Raw genomic sequence first — 18,682 nt, forward strand, 5'->3', positions numbered from 1 at the left:
ATTCTAATATATAAAATATTTTTGAAGTCTCCAGGTAATAGTGAACTACTTTTAGTTCCCTAACTAATGTAGCTCCTTCCCTATCACCTATGCAAATTTGCTAAGAACTTGAAGTAACTTTAATACTCACATAGAAAAGAGATGTTAACCACTTATAAACTAGAATCCAGCTCACTGGTGGACTTATAAATTGCTTGGCTATTTATAATTCATTAACCATATTAATCAATGCTGTCAGTGCATTGTAGCATGTTTTGAAATATTCACAGTCAGATTAATTAAATTTATCATCATCATATTTGATCTTTTCAACAGGTAAACTATTATTCATAAGTGCCAATGGCTTTAAAATTCCACATTTTAAGAAAATTTTCCATCCTAGTTAAAGTGATATACTGGATTTGGGTAAAAGTTACCACTTAGAAGTGGTGATTAATAAGTAGAAAACTAAAAGAAGCTAAACATATTCATTAAGCAGACATTATTTATTATTATTAATAAACTATTAAATATCAGAATGATTTAATTCTAATAAATAGCTAATTGCATTGATTTTGTAAAGCAAATGATGTAAAACTCTAAGATAATTTATGAAATTAGTGAATATAAAAAACTACTTCCCCATCATTCAAAAAGAAATAGGCAGGTTAACATTAAATCTAGATGATGCGAGCTAGAATAATAAATAAAATAAATGTGTAGACTATTAATTTGATGTGTTTTGCACTACAATTATATGACTACCTAAAAATTTTATATACTTGAATTGGTCATTGACAATCTCATTTGTCTAACCCCAAAGTGTGAAACATCATGATTGCATTCATACCTGCCTGAATATAATAAGTAACTTGCAATAAGAGTACATATGCCTCTTATATCAGTGTTTTATTGGTTCTCATTATCAACATGTCGTGTCCTCATTCACTTACCTTAAATATGTCAGGGGTTTAACTAGATGTATCTTAACTTATTTAGAATTCTTGCATGATATAACTCTGCAGTTTGACACAAGTAATACATTACCTTCTTTACCCTAACAGGTTATATGGAGATATGATGGCAAAAAACCAGATACTTTAGGGCCAAATACAAGGCTCTATAAATGGATCCCCCAGAATGACCTTCTTGGTAAGATTCTGGAAAATCCAGAAATCAGAATCAAGTCAACCAGAATGATAAAACAGTTCACTAGGATAAAAATGTATTAAACATTTCTTACTGAAAACCTCAAAAATAAAAATGAACTTCCCAATATTTCTTTCCTAGTCCTAGGGTAAAAGGATAAACTATAACAGTTGGCATCTTATGTTACACAGCGATGTTCCGTATGGACACAAACAAAAGATCTTTATTTCATGTGTAATTCCTCTCAGAGAGAATATCTCAACACTTTCCCAATTGTCACTCTGCCTCCTAATTTTCTCCTTACACCAATCATTTAACCCACAGTAAAGGTGTACAAGTGTCCTTGAAAAATATCAGCTCCTCTTCTATTACCAGTGACTCTCCATTATCCATTGGGGAAAAAATTAATATCTCTTCCTGAAGAAATAACATATTTCATTATAATGTACTAGAGGATCAGTACACGAAATCCTTGCATGGAGGGTTCCCTCAGCCCAGCCTGAACCCTCTCCATTTGGCGACACATTGGGGGATGTCAGACTGCCAATGTGTCAGAAGTCAGACATCCACAGGAATCAGGCCTAAACCGGCAGTCGAACATTCCTCTCACAATCTGGGACCACTGGCTCCTAATTGCTCACCTGCCTGCCTGCCTAATCACCCCTAACTGCCTCTGCCTGCCAGCCTGATCACCCCTAACTTAAGGTGACCAGGTCGTCCCGCTTTTGGCGGGACAAAACCGATTTTTAACAATTTGTCCTGCGTCCCACGGCATTTTAAAAAAGTCCCTAAATCTTTCCAAAAATAGGGACTTTTTTTAAAACGCTGTGGGACGTGGGACAAATTGTTAAAAATCGGTTTTGTCCCACCAAAAGTGGGACGATCTGGTCACCTTAGCCTAACTGCCCTCCCCTACCAGCCTGGTTACCCCTAACTGCCTCTGCCCACCTTCCTGATCGCCCCTAACTGCCCTCCCCTACTGGCCTAGAGGCCCGCAACTGCCCCCTCCTGCTGGCCTGATCTTGCCCCCAACTGCCCTCCTCTGCTGACAATTTGGTTCTGATTGGTTGGTTTCTATGTCAGTCAGCGTCAAAAGCTCCATGTGCTAGGCAGCCATTGGCTCTCCACAGCACCCAGATTTGGTTCTGATTGGTCAGTTTCTATGCCAGTCAGCATCAAAATCTCTGCCTCCTAGGAAGTCATTGGCTCCCCACAGGACCCACATTTGGTCCTGATTGGTCAGTGTCTATGCCAGTCATTGTCAGAAGCTCCACCTCCTAGGCAGCCCTTGGTTCTTCACAGCACCCACATTTGGTTCTGATTGGTCAGTTCCTATGCCAGTCAGCGTCTCTGGCCCTATCAATGGGACCCGATTAGAAAGGCAGTGCTGATCAGCAGCCCCAGTGGAGGCCTAGAGAGTAAAGGAAGCACAGCTGCTGGCCAGACTGGGAGAGAAAGAGAGAGGCAGGTGCTGGTCAAAAGCTGCCTCAGAGGCTATGGATCAATCCCTGCTTCTCTCTCCAGGTGTCTCTCTGGCCCTGATTTGCAGCCCCCTCAGCAGTCAGTACTGGGGTACTGCGCCTGCAGTGGAAGCAGTCAGCGCTGGGTTGCCACACTTCCGGTTGGTCAAACCTCAGTCTTTACTGGTCATTACAACCGAGGGTTTTTATTATTAGGAGAGCTTTTTCTTCCTCTGATTCCTGTGCCACTACCATCCCACTGTCTGCTACATATCACACTCTGACTTCACTGTTTTATTAAGAGAATATATTTCAACATGCACCGCCACTTTTTTTTGGCATACACTTTTTACAATCCAGAATATTCTCTTTCCATTTGTCCACTGGCAACCTGTATTCATTTCAAGTCAAAAGAAACACACTAATCTTCTATGTAAGCTTTCACTGTCTCTCCAGCAGACTTAGGTGCCTCTTCCTATGAGTTCTGAAAGACACTTTAATACAGTCTGAAGTGTAGACCAATCTGTTACTAAATATATTGCCTCTGTCAGTGCCTATATTGCAAAATTATAATTTTATTTCCAAGGTTTATAGCACATAATTTGCTGAAATTCATCCAATTCTAGGTCATCCAAAAACCAAAGCCTTTATAACTCATGGTGGAACCAATGGCATCTATGAGGCGATCTACCATGGGATCCCTATGGTGGGCCTTCCTATGTTTGCGGATCAACCTGATAACATTGCTCACATGAAGACCAAGGGAGCAGCTGTCAGATTGGACTTCAGCACTATTTCAACTACAGATTTGCTCGATGCATTAAAGACTGTCATTAATGACCCTTCGTAAGTATCACATGTTTTTTATAAATAGTATTTATACACTAGTGGCCTGGTGTAAGAAATTCGTGCAGGGGTGGGAGGTCCCTCAGCCCGGCCTGCAGCCTCTCCAATCTGGGATCCCCTGTGGGACTGGGCCTAAACTGGCAGTCAGACATCCCTCTAGCAATCCGGGACTACTGGCTCCTAACTGCTCACCTGCCTGCCTGCTTGATTGCCCCTAACCACTCTGCCTGATGGCCTGCTCACCCCCAACTGCCTCCCCCCCAGCTGGCCTGATCACTGCCAACTGCCACCCCGCCCCTGATGGCCTGATCGCCCCCAACTGCCCTCCACTGCCAGCCTGCTTGCCCCCAACTGGTCCCCCCTGCTGGCCTACTCACCCACAACGCCCCCCCACCAGCCTGATCACCCCCAACTGCCCTCACCTCCTGGCCTGATTGCCCCTAACCTCCTCTGCCTCGGCCCCACCACCATGGCTTTATCTAGAAGGACGTCCAGAAGGTCTCCTGGAAGGTCTCTGGTGTAATTAGCATATTACCCTTTTATTACTATAGATAGGATATGACATACTGCCATAACTATAACATATCTACCAGTATTACTCTAAGAGAATACGCACTTTATGTGATAGGAAGGCATCTAATACATTACATTGTATATGTTGTAAGTAGTAGGAAATACTGTACTTGTAGCAATAGTATACACTCTATGACTTCCCTTCCTGATTTGGGAATGGTTCCCCAGTTCTTTGAACATTTTCTGGCCCCTGATGTATTTGGAAAGAAAATAGCTCTGAGTTTGGAGAAATTAAATTACAATCATGACTAATTCTACTGCCTCCTGTACTTCCAGCCAGATAACAGTAAAAACATCCCCAGACCATCGCCTCCTATGGCTGAGCTCTGGAGTGAGGGCCCGCAGCCCAGCACTGGGTGGATGACAGGGACTGGAGGCACCTCAGGTCCATCCTGTTGTCAGCCCAGAAACAGGGGCCCTCTGCTCCCAGCCCCTCCCGAGCCCCAGTGCCTCCTAAAAGGTTCCTGAGGCTGTGCCCCCCATTCCCGCTGCCCTCTCCTCATTGGGGACCAGGGCACAGTAATGCAGGGCATGGCATCCCATTTTCATTAAAATGTTCAACCCGCACCTGCTCCATCGGTGTCCACAGGCAGCCCAGGGGCAGACAATGATCCCAGGGGCAGACAGTGACCCTGGAGGCACTTGCCACCTCCGACAGAGCTCAGCCATGATGGTCTGGGGAGACACAGCCCTGCCAGGCCCCGTGGCTATGACTTGGAACTGCTTCCTTAACCAGGGACCTGACACTGGGTGGGCGGCAGCGGCACTTACTCCCCAGTCCATGCTGGAGTGGGTCCCTGTGGTTTCAGAACCAAACTACAAGGGCCTCCCCAAGCAGTAGGAGCCCTGAGACCACTGGCTCTCCCTAGATCCCGCCAAGGCATGCTTCTCACCCTTGCTTCTTACTCTTGCTTCTTACTCTTGCTGAAAACCTTCTCAGGCCACTTGCCATAGTAATATCCGGTGGGCTGAGGGGACTGGGTCCCGCCATCTTTTATGGTGGTGTGACAGTCAATTTGCATATTCCATCTTTCTATGTTAGGATGGATTATTTGCCAATAGTGTATCTTAATTTCATCCCATTTTTAAGAGGCAAATTTCGACATTAATAACATGAGTTAACCCATCTTAAGTCTACTTTTACTTTTGACCACACATTTACTTCAAAGTTGCATTTTAACCCCATGTATTTAATGGGGAGCCATGTAGTGCAACAATTTTCTCCTCCAATAATATAAAGTTATGTAGGTAATTATGAGGACACATTTTTTAAAAAATGTGATAAAATACATAGAAGGAAGAGTGATAAACTAGAAGAAAAAATCATAAATTCTTTACCTAAATAAATTCAATACCTAAAATTTCTGAAACTATAAATATCTTTACACTCAAAAACTTATTTTATTATAATAATTTAAACATATTTTATGAAATATTATTTACATACCATAAAATTCACATGCTAAAATTGCATAATTCAAATATATGTAGTATGCTTACAAAGCAATGAAACTATCACCATAATATAAACTTAGGGCATTTTTGTCATCCCAAAAGACATATTATATGCCTTAGCAGTTACTTCCCATCTCCCTCACCCAAGCAAACATTGATCAACTTTCTATCTCTACAGATTAGTCATTCTGGACATTTCATAATAACAGTGTCATACAATATATGATCTTTTGGAACTGGCTTCTTTCACATGGCATAATGTTTTTTGTGTATATTTTTTAAATATATTTTTATTTATTTCAGAAAGGAAAGAAGAGGGAGAGAGACATAGAAACATCAAAAATGAGTGAGAATCATTGATCAGCTGCCTTTTGCACACCCCACACTGGGGATCGAGCCAGCAACACGGGCATGTGCCCTGACTTAGAATCGAATAGTCACCTCTTGGTTCATGGTTCAAGGTTCATGGGTTGTTCATACTGTACAACCACTTAGCCATGCTGGCCTGTCAATAAACATATTTTTTAATTTTAAAAAAATGCAACTCTGAATGGGAATGATTGGCTAACTATTAAGCAAATTAACTTACTTTCAATGTTGGTATCTTTGTTTTTCTTCTTTAGATATAAGGAGAATGCTATGAAATTATCAAGAATTCATCATGACCAGCCAGTAAAGCCTCTGGATCGAGCAGTCTTCTGGATCGAGTTTGTCATGCGCCACAAAGGAGCCAAACATCTTCGGCCAGCCTCCCATGACCTCAGCTGGTTCCAGTACCACTCTTTGGATGTGATAGGGTTCCTGCTGGCCTGTGTGGCAACTGCTACATTTGTCATCACAAAATGTGTTCTGTTTTGTTGCCGGAAGCTTTTTAAAACAGGAAAGAAGAATAAAAGAGAGTAGTTGTTTCAGAGGCCTGAAGCTCATATGCTTCCTAGATAGGACTCCTCCACTTTATTCCAGCAGGAAGTGCAATGAAAGGGTCACTACCACCTGTGACAACCTTACTTTTCACAATTTAGCTTCTCAGATCAAAATTTGTTTTCAAGTGCCTACCTGATAAAGAGTTATAAATATGTCATGCCAAACATAAAGACTAATAAAAATTAAAACAAAAATAAAGCCATATGAATATATTTTTAAATTTGTTATTCTAATTGCAAAGTTATACCAAAAAATTATCTTAACTGTGTTTCAAACATTACACATGAACACAAGAACATTAAGTAGTCTATTCCCGTATTAATATTAGTTTGCAAATACTTAGAATATTTTAATATTATTTTGGTGCAAAATTCTGTAGTTTTATCTTTTGCTAAAGAAGCTATTCAAAAGTTAGAATTGTGCAAAATGATTCATCCTCCTGCTTCATTTTGGGAGACCACCGATGCTCCTTTGTTTTAATGTACATCCAGCATCAGCATCACTTCTTACCTAAAGACATGGAAGTCATTTGCTTTCATCCAGTTTAATTTATCATCAAAACCTATGTGGATTGAGAAATATAACAACAGCTAATTGCTTCCTATTGTGAACTGAGCTATTTATGAAAGACTTTGGTTTCAGTAGCTAATTCTCTTTACCTCACAGCCCTTTAAAAAGATTCACCCGGTTGTTTTCACTCTCCTTTTAGTCTTTGATAATGGATATATGGTTCCAAGTATAGGTTTGAAAATGTAGAATCCGTACTCTAAAGTGTCTTATTGAATTTTCATTCTCTCCAAATATGTGTGTACATATACAGTATATGCCCACTTCTTGTAAAACAAGGCACAGAATCACTTAGCTACTTGCAGACATGGTGAACAATTCAATGTTTTAGTGGAAGGTAGTTTGAAATAATGATTATTCCATACTAGGGGACCAGGGCATAAATTCATGCACCTGCATGCATATAAGCATAACCAATGGACACAAAACTCTGGGGGGTGAGGGCATGTATGGGAGTGGGCGGGGGGCAATGGTAAGATATGTACACATATAATACCTTAATTTAAAAAATGGATAAAAAATAAAGAGTGAAAAAAAGTAAGGAACTGTGGGCTGTGAGGCTGCAGTGAGCAGAGTGGCGGTTCTTGGCCCATCCTCTGGGCCCCACCCGGCCCCACCAGCTGAGGCCCCGAGTCCCCTCTCTGCCGGCAGCCCCACTCTGCCACCCTGCTCCAACCTGCTGACCACACTGAGTGACTGGGGCCTGCACCAGCAGAAGGTGCGAGTGAGGCCAGTTATGTAAGCATGTGCGACTGACGGCTCTGGTGCCTGTAGCGGGTGCGAGCAGGGCCATGCTAGGCAACAGGTGTGAGAGGTGACTGCTGGCCCTGATTATCCCTCAGGACCAGGGGGAGGTGGAGACGCCCTGAGCGGTGATATGGGCTGGCAGCTGCTGCTGGCACGGGCTGAGAGCGCCAACCAATCAGGGCCAGCACGCTGCACCAGCAGCAGGTGCAAGCACCTGGCAGGACTGTGGCACTATTGAGCGTCTGTTCCCTTCTGGTCAGTGTGTGTCATAGCAACCAGTCGACCAGTCACTTAGGCTTTTATATATATAGTTTATTTTATTTTTTTTAAAAATGTTTTTATTTATTTTAGGGAGAGAGGAAGGAGAAGGATAGAGAGATCGAAACATCATTTAGCTGCCTCCTGCACACCCCTTCCTGGGGATCGAGCATGGGAGAAAAATTTTTCAGTAACCACCAGAGGCTTGCCCTGATGATAGCAACCAGCACCACACCTTGGTCTGGTGCCCCTATTCACCTACTCCACCATCCCAAGGCGGCCAACGCCTGCCATGTTACACGCCTGGCCACTGGTGGTCAGCGCACATCATAGCAACCAGTTGTTCAGTTGCTTGGTCTATTTGCATATTAGCCTTTTATTATATAGGACTAGAGGCCCAGTGCATAAAATTTACGCTTGGGGGAGGGGTCCTTCAGCCCAGCCTGCACCCTCTCCAATCCGGGACCCCTTGTGGGATGTCTGACTGCCGGTTTAGGATCGGGCCTAAACCGGCAGTCGGACATCCCTCTCTCAGTCTGGGACCCCTGGCTCCTAACTGCCCATCTTCCAGCATGCCTGATCGTCCCTAACCCCTCTGCCTGCCTGCCTGATCACCCCTAACCACCTCTGCCTACCTGCCTGATCACCCCTAATTGGCTCTACCTGCTGCCCTGATCACTGCTAACTGCTCTACCCTTCCAGCCTGATCACCTCTAACCACTCTACCTGCCTGCTTGATTGCCACCAACTGCCTCTGCCTTGGCCCCTGACACCATGGCTTTGTCCCGAAGGACGTCCAGAATGACGTCCAGAAGATAGTTCAGCTGTCTGGTCTAATTAGCATATTACGCTTTTATTAGTATAGTTTAAGGTGGTAATAACTTCATTTACATAAAATTATATAACTTCCAAATGAATGAAAAATTTGGAAAACTTTCATTTTTCATTGACTTTTATTTTGGGTAATGCTTTCTCGGTTAAAATCAATTATTTTCTAATATAAATATAACAACATCTGCATCCTTTGTTAAGTACATACATGATGTATGGTGTCAGATGGGCACTAGAATTATAGGGGTGATTACATTATAAATTCTATAAATGTTTAATCACTATTTTGTAAATCTTTGATATACTGTATGTTAAAAGTCTCCTCTTCAAATAGTCTTCAGTTAGTAATTCAGGATAATTGTTTTCTTAATTTAGTGTTATTTCCAATTTGGTTCTGAGAGGAGGTATGAGAAAGATCCACATACTACACCACCATCTTGAAAAATCCATATTTACTATTTTTAATCTATGTTTCAGGCTATTATAGTCTCATGTTTAAGTTATCAATACACATTTTTAATCAGTTTCCCTTCTTTTAACTCTTGCTTTTGTATATATTCTATGTTTAGCTGTCAGAATAATTTGCTAAAGGGAAAATTTGATCTTATGATGTTCCTTTAAAATGTGAGTAAATAACTTTTGCCTATAAATTAAAATTGAAACCATTCAACACTACCTATTGCCTCCTACTTCAATCCAACTTTCTTCTATAACCTACTTCCCACAACTTTCTCTGCAATCCACGCCCACTGGAATGTTTTCCAAATACGCATGAACTTTTTTCATTCCTCTATTCATTGTGAAATCTGTCCTTTTGCCTCACTGCCTAAATCCTACCAAGGCTTTCATCTTACCTCATATGTTATCTACCTTACTACAGTTGTTTCCAATTATTTCTTAATGGATTGTTTTTTCTTTGGAATTCTGAACACCCTGTACTTGTCATAACACTCTTATCAAAATACTCCCCATAGGTGTCCAAGCAAATTATTTGCTATTTCACATAGGGCAAATGATGTGGAATATGTGTTCACCTAAATCACTTGCCACCTTCAAACACACAGTAGAATGGGTGTTGGTGTGTGTGTGTGTGTGTGTGTGTGTGTGTGTGTGTGTGTGTGAGAGAGAGAGAGAGAGAGAGAGAGAGAGAGAGGGGGGGGGGGAGAAATATTAACTTTAGGTGGTTTGTTATTTTCAATCTGGAATTTGAAAAAATTTTCCCAGATATCTTTTTTATTTGTTTTATTCCCCCAATAAACATTAACCTTGCATATAACACAAAAACGTTTCTTTTTAAAGTTAATTTTTAACTTACTATGTGTTTTTATTGCCATTTGGTCTCTGCACTGGGCAGAAACACCCTAAAGCCTCAACAGAGCAGTGAGTGGCGGAGCTGCTGTCATGTTATCTAAGAAGTGGGCTTTGGCGGTTCTGCTGCTGCAGCTCTGTAGTGCTGGCTGTGGATTCGGTGGAAAGGTTCTGGTATGGCCCGTTGACATGAGCCATTGGCTTAATATAAAGACCATTCTAGAGGAACTCACAAAGAAAGGACATGAGGTAACAGTGTTGTCTTTTCCACATACTAAGCTCATTGACTACAGCAAACCTTCCCCACTGAACTTCGAGGTATTACATCCAGAATATCCGAAAGAATTAATGGAGAGAGCACAAGACAAATTTCTGGACGTAATTTTGAATGACTTGCCAAACTTAACACCCTGGCGATCTACAGTAAGATTGAATGAGGTTTTTATTGAAGTAACTGAAAGTGTAAAAACCCTGTGTGAGAGTGCAGTCTACAACCAGACACTCATGAGGAAGCTCCAGGGAACCAACTACGATGTAATGCTTATAGACCCTGTGATGCCCTGTGGAGAGCTGGTGGCTGAATTGCTTGCAGTCCCTTTTGTGTTCACATTAAGAGTGTCTATGGGAGGCATGAAGGAGAAACACTGTGGGAAACTCCCCACTCCACCTTCCTATGTTCCTGTTCAGATGGTGGGACTTACCGACCGAATGACCTTTCTGGAAAGAGTAAAAAATACAATGCTTTCCGTTTTCTTTGACTTATGGATCCGGGATTATGACATTCATTTTTGGGACCAGTTTTACAGTGAGGCATTAGGTAAGACATTTTGCTTTTTATTTCAAACTTGTTATCAAAATAAATTTAGAAATCTAAGTGAAGGGAATCTAAGTAAATGGAAGAAAACAATTTAAAATATCTATCTTTCATTTAAAACTCTACCAGTTACAGTAATCAACTGGTTATCAAAACTAAGTGGAAATGGGAACAAAAAATCTCTTGCCATGGTTACTCTGTCTTTATAGTCATCAAACCACTTATCATAAGACAACTTGACACTTGTTAGGAATGTTGGTCATATTTGGATATTACATAAATACAGTACATTGAGTTTCCATATTAGAGGAAGTGATAGCTATTCTTCTTGAAGACAGTATAATATTTATCCTAAGGGGAATATAACCTACTTGTCTGATACCTGTAATAATCTAAAATATTATTATTAACAAATATATTATATTTAATTCACCTGTATCCACTCCCAAATTTTTTTTTTTATAATTAGTGATGGTTACACTCAATCTTATACCATTTTTACTAGAACAGGGTATCAACCATTCTTTTTTTGTGTTTATTATCAAGAGTATTACAAATGTTGCCTCCTTTATTCCTCCTTGCTCTCAACTACCCAGTTTCCTCCACGCCTAGGCCTTCACCATACTACCTTCTGTGTTCTTGGACAATGCATATCCTATATAATAAAAGGTTAATATGCAAATTGTTCCCTCCGGAGTTTGACTGACTGGGAGTTTGACCACTCACTATGATGTGCACTGATCACCAGGGTGCGGCACGTAATGAAGAAAGGTCCCCACAGGCAGCCAGCAACTGGGGGAAGGAAGTCCCCGGCCAGCAGCCTGAAGGCCCTGATCAGCTCTGATAGCTGGCCAGGGCTATTGACCCTACCCGTGCATGAAGATACAAAAGTTCTTTGGTTAAACTCCTCCCACTGCCTCACTCCCCGCTTCCCTGTAAGATTCACCAGTCCCTTCCATGTTTCCATTCATCTAATTTTATTTTATTCATCAGTGTATTGTGTCCATTAGTTTCCACATAGAGGTGACACCATGTGATATTTCTCTTTCTCTGACTGGCTTATTTTGCTTAGCATAATCATCTCCAGGTCCCTCCATGTTGTCTCAAATGGTAATAGATCCTCCTATTCTATAGCTGCATATTATTCCACTGTGTAAATGTACCACAGCATTTTTATCCATTCATCTACTGATTGGCACTTGAACTGTTCCCATATCTTACCTATTGTAAATGACAATGCTATGAATATAGGGGTGCATACATTCTTTCTGATTGCTGTTTTGGTATTCTTAGGATATATTCCTAGAAGTGGAATCACTGGATCAAATGTCAGTTCTATTTTTTAATTTTTTGAGGAAATTCTACACTTGTTTGTTGATTTATTGATGGTAGCCATCAATAAATGGTGGCAGGTATGAGGTGATAGCTCATTGTCATTTTTATTTGTATCTCTCTGAAGATTAGTGACCTTGAGCATTTTTTTTTATATATCTTGGCCATTTATCCTACTCTTTAGAAAAGCATCTATTCAAGTCCTCTGCCCAATTTTTAATTGGTTATTTGACTTCTTTTGGTTGAGTTGTATGAGTACTTTATATATTTTGGAAATTAACCCCTTATTTGATATATCAGTGGCAAATATGTGCTCCCATACAATGGGCTACATTTACATTTTCATACTGGTTCCCTTTGCTTTGCAAAAGCTTTTTAGTTTGATGTAGTCCCATTTGTTTATTTTTTATGTTTCCCTTGCCCTAGGAGATAAACCCATAAATGCATTGTTTACGTGCGATGTCTCATATTTTGCTGCCTATGTTTTTCTCTAAGATTTTTAAGGTTTCATAAATTACATATAAATCTTGTGTCCATTTAGAGTTTACTGTTGTATATGATATAAGTTGATGGTCTAGTTTTCATGTTCTGCATGTATCTGTTTAATTTTCACACCATTTATTGAAGAAACCGTCTTAACTCCACTGTATACTCTTGCCTCCTTTGTCAAACATTCATTGAGCTTGGATTGATTTCTGGGTTCTCTTTCTGTTCCATTGATCTATATGTCTGTTCTTGTGCCAGTACCAAGCTGTTTTGATTTGCTTTGTAGCATAACTTGATATCTAGTATTGTGATCCCTCCAACTTTGTTCTTCTTTCTCAAGATTGCTGCAGCTATTTGGAATCATTTTTCATTTCATATAAATTTTTGGAGTATTTATTTTAGATCTGTGAAATATGTTGTTGGTATTTTAATAAGGATTGCATTGAATCTATAGATTGCTTTAGATAGTATGAACATTTTAATTATGTTAAGTGTACCAATCCATGAACATGGTATATCCTTTCACTTGTTTTTATGTTCTTCTACCTCTTTTATCAATGTCCTATAGTTTTCCAAGTACAAGTGTTTTACCTTCTTGGTTAAGTTTATTCCTAAGTATCTGAAATATTTCGTTGCAATGGTAAATTGATTTTTAAAAATAAATCTTTATTGTTGAGATTACTATAATTGTTCCCCTTTTTTCCCCCATAGCTCCCCTCCACCCGGTTCCCACACCACCCTCTGCCCTTATCCCCGAACACACTGTCCTCATCCATAGGTGTATGATTTTTGTCCAGTCTCTTCCTGCACCCCCCACACCCCTTCCCCCCCGAGAATTGTCAGTCCACTCCCTTTCTATGCCCCTGATTCTATTATATTCACCAGTTTATTCTGTTCATCAGATTTTTTTTCACTTGATTTTTAGTTTCACTTGTTGATAGATATGTATTTGTTGTTCATAATTTTTATCTTTACCTTTTTCTTCTTCTTCCTCTTCTTAAAGATTACTTTTCAGCATTTCATATAATTCTGCTTTATGGTGATGAACTCCTTTAGCTTTTTTTTTATCTGTGAAGCTCTTTATCTGACCTTCCATTCTGAATGATAGCTTTGCTGGGTAGAGTAATCTTGGTTGTAGGTTCTTGCTATTCATCACTTTGAATATTTCTTGCCACTCCCGTCTGGCCTGCATAGTTTCTGTTGAGAAATCAGCTGACAATTGTATGGGTGCTCCCTTGTAGGCAACTAACTGTTTTTCTCTTGCTGCTTTTAATATTGTCTCTTTGTCTTTTGATCTTGGCATTTTAATTATGATGTGTCTTGGTGTGGTCCTCTTTGGATTCCTTTTGTTTGGGGTTCTGTGTGCTTCCTGGACTTATAAGTCTATTTCTTACAGCAGGTGGGGGAAGTTTTTGGTCATTATTTCTTCAAATAGGTTTTTCAGTATCTTTCTCTCTCTCTTCTTCTGGCACTCCCATAATTGGGATGTTGGTACGCTTGAAGTTTTCCCAGAGGCTTCTTACACTATCTTCATATTTTTAGATTATTTTTTCCTTTTGTTTTTCTGGTTGGGTGTTTTTTGCTTCTTTGTAGTTAAAATCTTTGACTTGATTCTTGTGATCCTCTAGTCTGCTGTTGGATCTCTGTATATTATTTTTTTAATATATTTTATTGATTTTTTACAGAGAGGAAGAGAGAGGGATAGAGAGCTAGAAACATCGATGAGAGAAACATCGATCAGCTGCCTCTTGCACACCCCCTACTGGGGATGTGCCCGCAACCAAGGTACATGCCTTGACCGGAATCGAACCCGGGACCCTTGAGTCCGCAGGCCTATGCTCTATCCACTGAGCCAAACCAGTTTCGGCTGTATATTATTTTTTATTTTAGTCAGTGCATGCTTAATTTCTGCTTGGTCCTTTTTCATATCCTCAAGGGCCTCACTAAATTTATCAGCCTTTTCTAGAAAATTCTTGAAAAACCTTATAACCATGGTTTTGAACTCTATATCCAGTAGTTTGCTTTCCTCCATTTCTTTCATTTGTGACCTGTTTCTTTGTATCTACATTTTGGCTGCTTCCCTGAGTTGACAGAGTGGCTTTGTGTGCTAGGTGTCCTATAGGGCCCAGTGTTTTAGCCTCCCCAGTTACCTGAGGTGGGAACTCTTGGTGCACGCCTTTGTGGTCTGTGTGCACAGTCTTGTAGTTAAGCCTAGATTGTTGTTGGTGTCACTGGGAGGAATTGACCTCCAGGCCAATTGGCGTGAGGATCAGCTGTTTCTACGATGGGAGAACTTCTGTGCTGGAGATACCCTTATGAGGCTAGACTTGCTTCAGTGGGGCTTTGGTGCTCACTGAGTCTGCTCACTGAGTGTGTCCCTTATGGGTCTGAGGAGTTATAATCTGGATGGTCCTACTCTGACCCCTGGGTACACTGGCTCTTGGATCTCCAAGGAGGTGTTAATTTAGCCTCTGCCTGAGGCCACCCAGCAGGAGCTATGGAGAGTTCTGCAGATTCCTCTTCTTTGTCTGGGTTTTGGAGGTGCCCAGATGAGGCCCAGCTGTGAAGCCATGCCAGCTGCTGCAGGGCCTTGGGCCTTCTTTTGGATGTTCTGGGTCTCACTGACTCAGATGCAGTTTGTTAGGTAAGTTTAGATTTCAAAGGACCAGGCCATTCAAATGCAAAAGACTCTGTGCACAGCTGAGGTGGGGCGAAGTCTCAGGGCGGAGCAAACAACAATGACTTCCCAACAGCCCTGACCTAAGAGGCCCCCGGGTCTCAGTGTCCCATGGTAATTGTGACAAGCACCTCTGAGAGAAAGCCGCCCTTGAGTTCTGCCAGCTCCCAGACAGTCCATTTCTGCCCATATGAGTCTGGATCCCCAGAGTCTCACCCAAAACTGGAGTTCAGAGTAGTTGGGAGCTTTTGTCTCCCTCCCGCTTGAAAAAGACAGCCGAGTACTCAGTTGCCAGCCCCCCTCCACGTGCGCCTCTCCGTACCTCTGCCTTTACTTCCACAGCTCCTCTGAATCTCAATGTGCTTTTCTCTTTCCTTCTAATTGTATAATTTCCACTCAGCCAGCCTTCCTGTGGTTCTGGATGATGTCTGTTTTGTCTTTCAGTTGTAGTTTTGAAATTGTTGTGTTAGGCAGATGTTCAGGTGTTTACCTATACCGCCATCTTGGTTTCTCCCCTGGATTTTTTTTTTTTTTTTTAGTTTATCTTTCTGATAGATCATTATTGTTGTATAAAAATACCATTGAGCCTGGCAAGTGTGGCTCATAGTTGAGCATTGACCTATAAAACACAAGCTCACAGTTCTATACCCAGTCAGAGCTCAAACTCAGGTTGCAGGCTTTATCCGAAGTAGGGGTGTGCAGGAGGCAGTAGATCAATGATTATCTCTCATCATTGATGTTTCTTCTCTCTCAATCCCTCTTCTTTCTTCTCTGAAATCAATATAGTGGCTAGAAATCTAGTACTATATTGAAGAGTAGTAAAAGCAGGTATCCCCATCTTATACTTGTTCTTAATGGAAATGGTTTTAGTTTTTGCCAACTGAGTATGATATTGGCTGTACATTTGTCATATTTGGCCTTTATTATGTCAAAGTATGATTCCTCTATTCCCACTTTGCTGAGAGTTTTTATAAAAAATGGTGTCAGAGTTTTTTCAAACACTTTTTCTGCATCTATTGATATAATCATGTGCTTTTTGTCTTTCAATTTGTTTATGTAATGTATCATGTTTGTTGATTTGTAAATATTCTACAGCCTTGCATCCCTGGAATAAATCCCACTTGGTCATGGTTTATGATCTTTCTAATATGTTGTTGAGTCTTATTTGCTAATATTTTTTTGAGTATTTGTACAAGTTCATCATGGCTGGTTTTGAAAAATATTCCTAGGATACTTTATATTTCTGGGGAGAATGCTACACAAAAACTGAAGAAGTAATTAGAAAATCCTAAAAGATTTTGTATCTTGAGCAGTTAAAGAGAACCATTAATTAATAGGTTGATATATACCTATTGAAACTATTTTTAATATTTTTTGTGCTTAAAATGCTTTTATTTGCAATTTCATACACTTAGCTGTGATTTGAATAAATCAACTTAGACAGGCTTCTACTTCAACTATTTTTGAGAAGCACAGACAAGAACAAACAAAAGATCATATCTCGCACTAAATATATGATCTAATCTAATTTACTGAATATCAAATTGTTTCACAGAACTAATGTTCAAAGAAACCAACATTTTAAAAAACCTTTGAGCACAGCTGATGTGGCTCAGTGGTTGAGCATCGATCTATGAACCAGGAGGTCACTGTTCGATTTTAGGTATGGGCTCTTGCCTGGGTTGCAGGCTAGATCCCCAGCGTGGGGCATTATAGGGGGAGCCAATCAATGATTATTTCTCACCATTGATGTTCCTTCTCTCTCACTTGCTGTCCACTCCTCTTTGAAGTCAATAAATACATATATATATATATATATATATATATATATATATATATATATATAATTTAAATCCTTTTATATACCCATGATTTAAACTCAAATGTAATGACTTTCTATAATTAATTATCTCTATAATCATTATGCATGCTGGGAGCACACTGCTTACGAGGCCCTATAAATACAGGACAAAAAAATACAAAAATCTTGGCTCAAAACTACCCTCAGTGGTAACTGAAAACTACAATATGTCACTGCCACATTTGGGCATGATAAGATTATGAGTAAAGACCTATGAAAAGCCTCAACTTGAGGAAAAGGACAGAAGCATTATAGAAGGAGGAGAAAAAGAGCTTCTCCTATTAAACAAAAATTGTACTAAGAATGTATTCACGCAATAAGTATTTAAAATTTAAAACCATCCCACTTAACTCACTTAAACTAACAGATTCATTTAATAATAATATCTACTTGGTAGTTAAATTTAAACCATTAATTTAACCCACATAACATACATATATTTAGAATTATCCATTTTTATTATATAACTCTATTTTAGGTAAATTATATAACTAAAAAAGGGGGTATTTATCTATTTTATATCAGTTTTATGTCCATAATTCCTCATATGTAACATTTCAAATATAATTTATGAAATTATTTACAGTTTGTTTTATACTTAAATTCATTTTCATTCTCTTTCTACTTATTTCTTCTGTACCCATTATTGTGAATCATTACTTTAAATGTAGAATTTTCCTAATTGCTTTAAGTTGTCTTTCTAAAATGAAGCTAAGGTCATATAAACTTAACCACTTAAGCAGAAAAGTGATTAATTTAAATAAGATAATGACTAATAAAAATATCACCTTTGGGTTTGTAATCAAGGCACGATTTGAGTCTCAAAAAAAAGTAGACATCCAGAAGGCAAAAAGACATTAATTCAGAAGCAAAGGGATGGAGTTCTAATCTAATCTCTGGAAATTTCAAACTGAATATCCTTAGTCAAAGCTTCTTCCTTATCAAATTACAGCCTTTGGACTAAATGACCTCACATTAAAAAGTAATGATTATAAAATGAGGCTTTCCTCCCTGGGTTTATGTCACCATCAACTTTAATTAGAATCCTAAAGTGAAAAAGATTCTCACCTATTTTTCCCCCCTTCCTCTCAGTTATAAAACATGTATTTTTCATAAACAGAAATTAATGACTTGGTTATTTGCAATTAGTCATTCTCCTGCATAAAAATCTAAAATTAATACCCTCAATGTCATTTAAAACACATCAGTAAGGCAGCAGTAAAGTAAGACAGCAGTAAAAAGGTGTGTGACTTTATACCCCACTAACACCACTGGATAAATCCTCTAAACAAAAAAATCAGCAAAGAAACATCAATCCTAAATGACTCACCGGATCAGATGGAATTAATTGATATCTTCAGAACACTTCACCCCAAAGCCACAGAATATACATTCTTTGGGAGTGCACATAGGTC

The 18,682-nt window shown here is 39.7% G+C and overlaps 1 protein-coding gene across 6 annotated transcripts in view; it reads left to right on the plus strand.

Annotated features, from left to right (window-relative positions):
- LOC307102429 (UDP-glucuronosyltransferase 2B31-like) overlaps positions 1 to 18,682 on the plus strand; it is a gene marked incomplete at both ends in the record, with an annotated part of 259,955 nt that overhangs the window by 50,000 nt on the left and 191,273 nt on the right. For 2 of the 6 annotated variants that reach the window (XM_079775991.1, XM_079775980.1), the window contains 3 exons: positions 1,044 to 1,131; positions 3,215 to 3,434; positions 6,086 to 6,365. The exons of 1 other annotated variant lie outside the window; for it this stretch is intronic. In XM_079775991.1, the coding sequence (XP_079632117.1) occupies positions 1,044 to 1,131; positions 3,215 to 3,434; positions 6,086 to 6,365 (588 nt within the window). Of the gene's footprint in view, positions 1 to 1,043; positions 1,132 to 3,214; positions 3,435 to 6,085; positions 6,366 to 10,190; positions 10,915 to 18,682 lie in introns of those variants that run through there. 3 more of the 6 variants (XM_079775989.1, XM_079775976.1, XM_079775990.1) reach the window with 3 other exon arrangements.

Source organism: Cnephaeus nilssonii (genome assembly GCF_951640355.1).
Source record: "Cnephaeus nilssonii genome assembly, chromosome: 1".
NCBI classification, from domain to species: Eukaryota; Metazoa; Chordata; class Mammalia; order Chiroptera; family Vespertilionidae; genus Cnephaeus; species Cnephaeus nilssonii.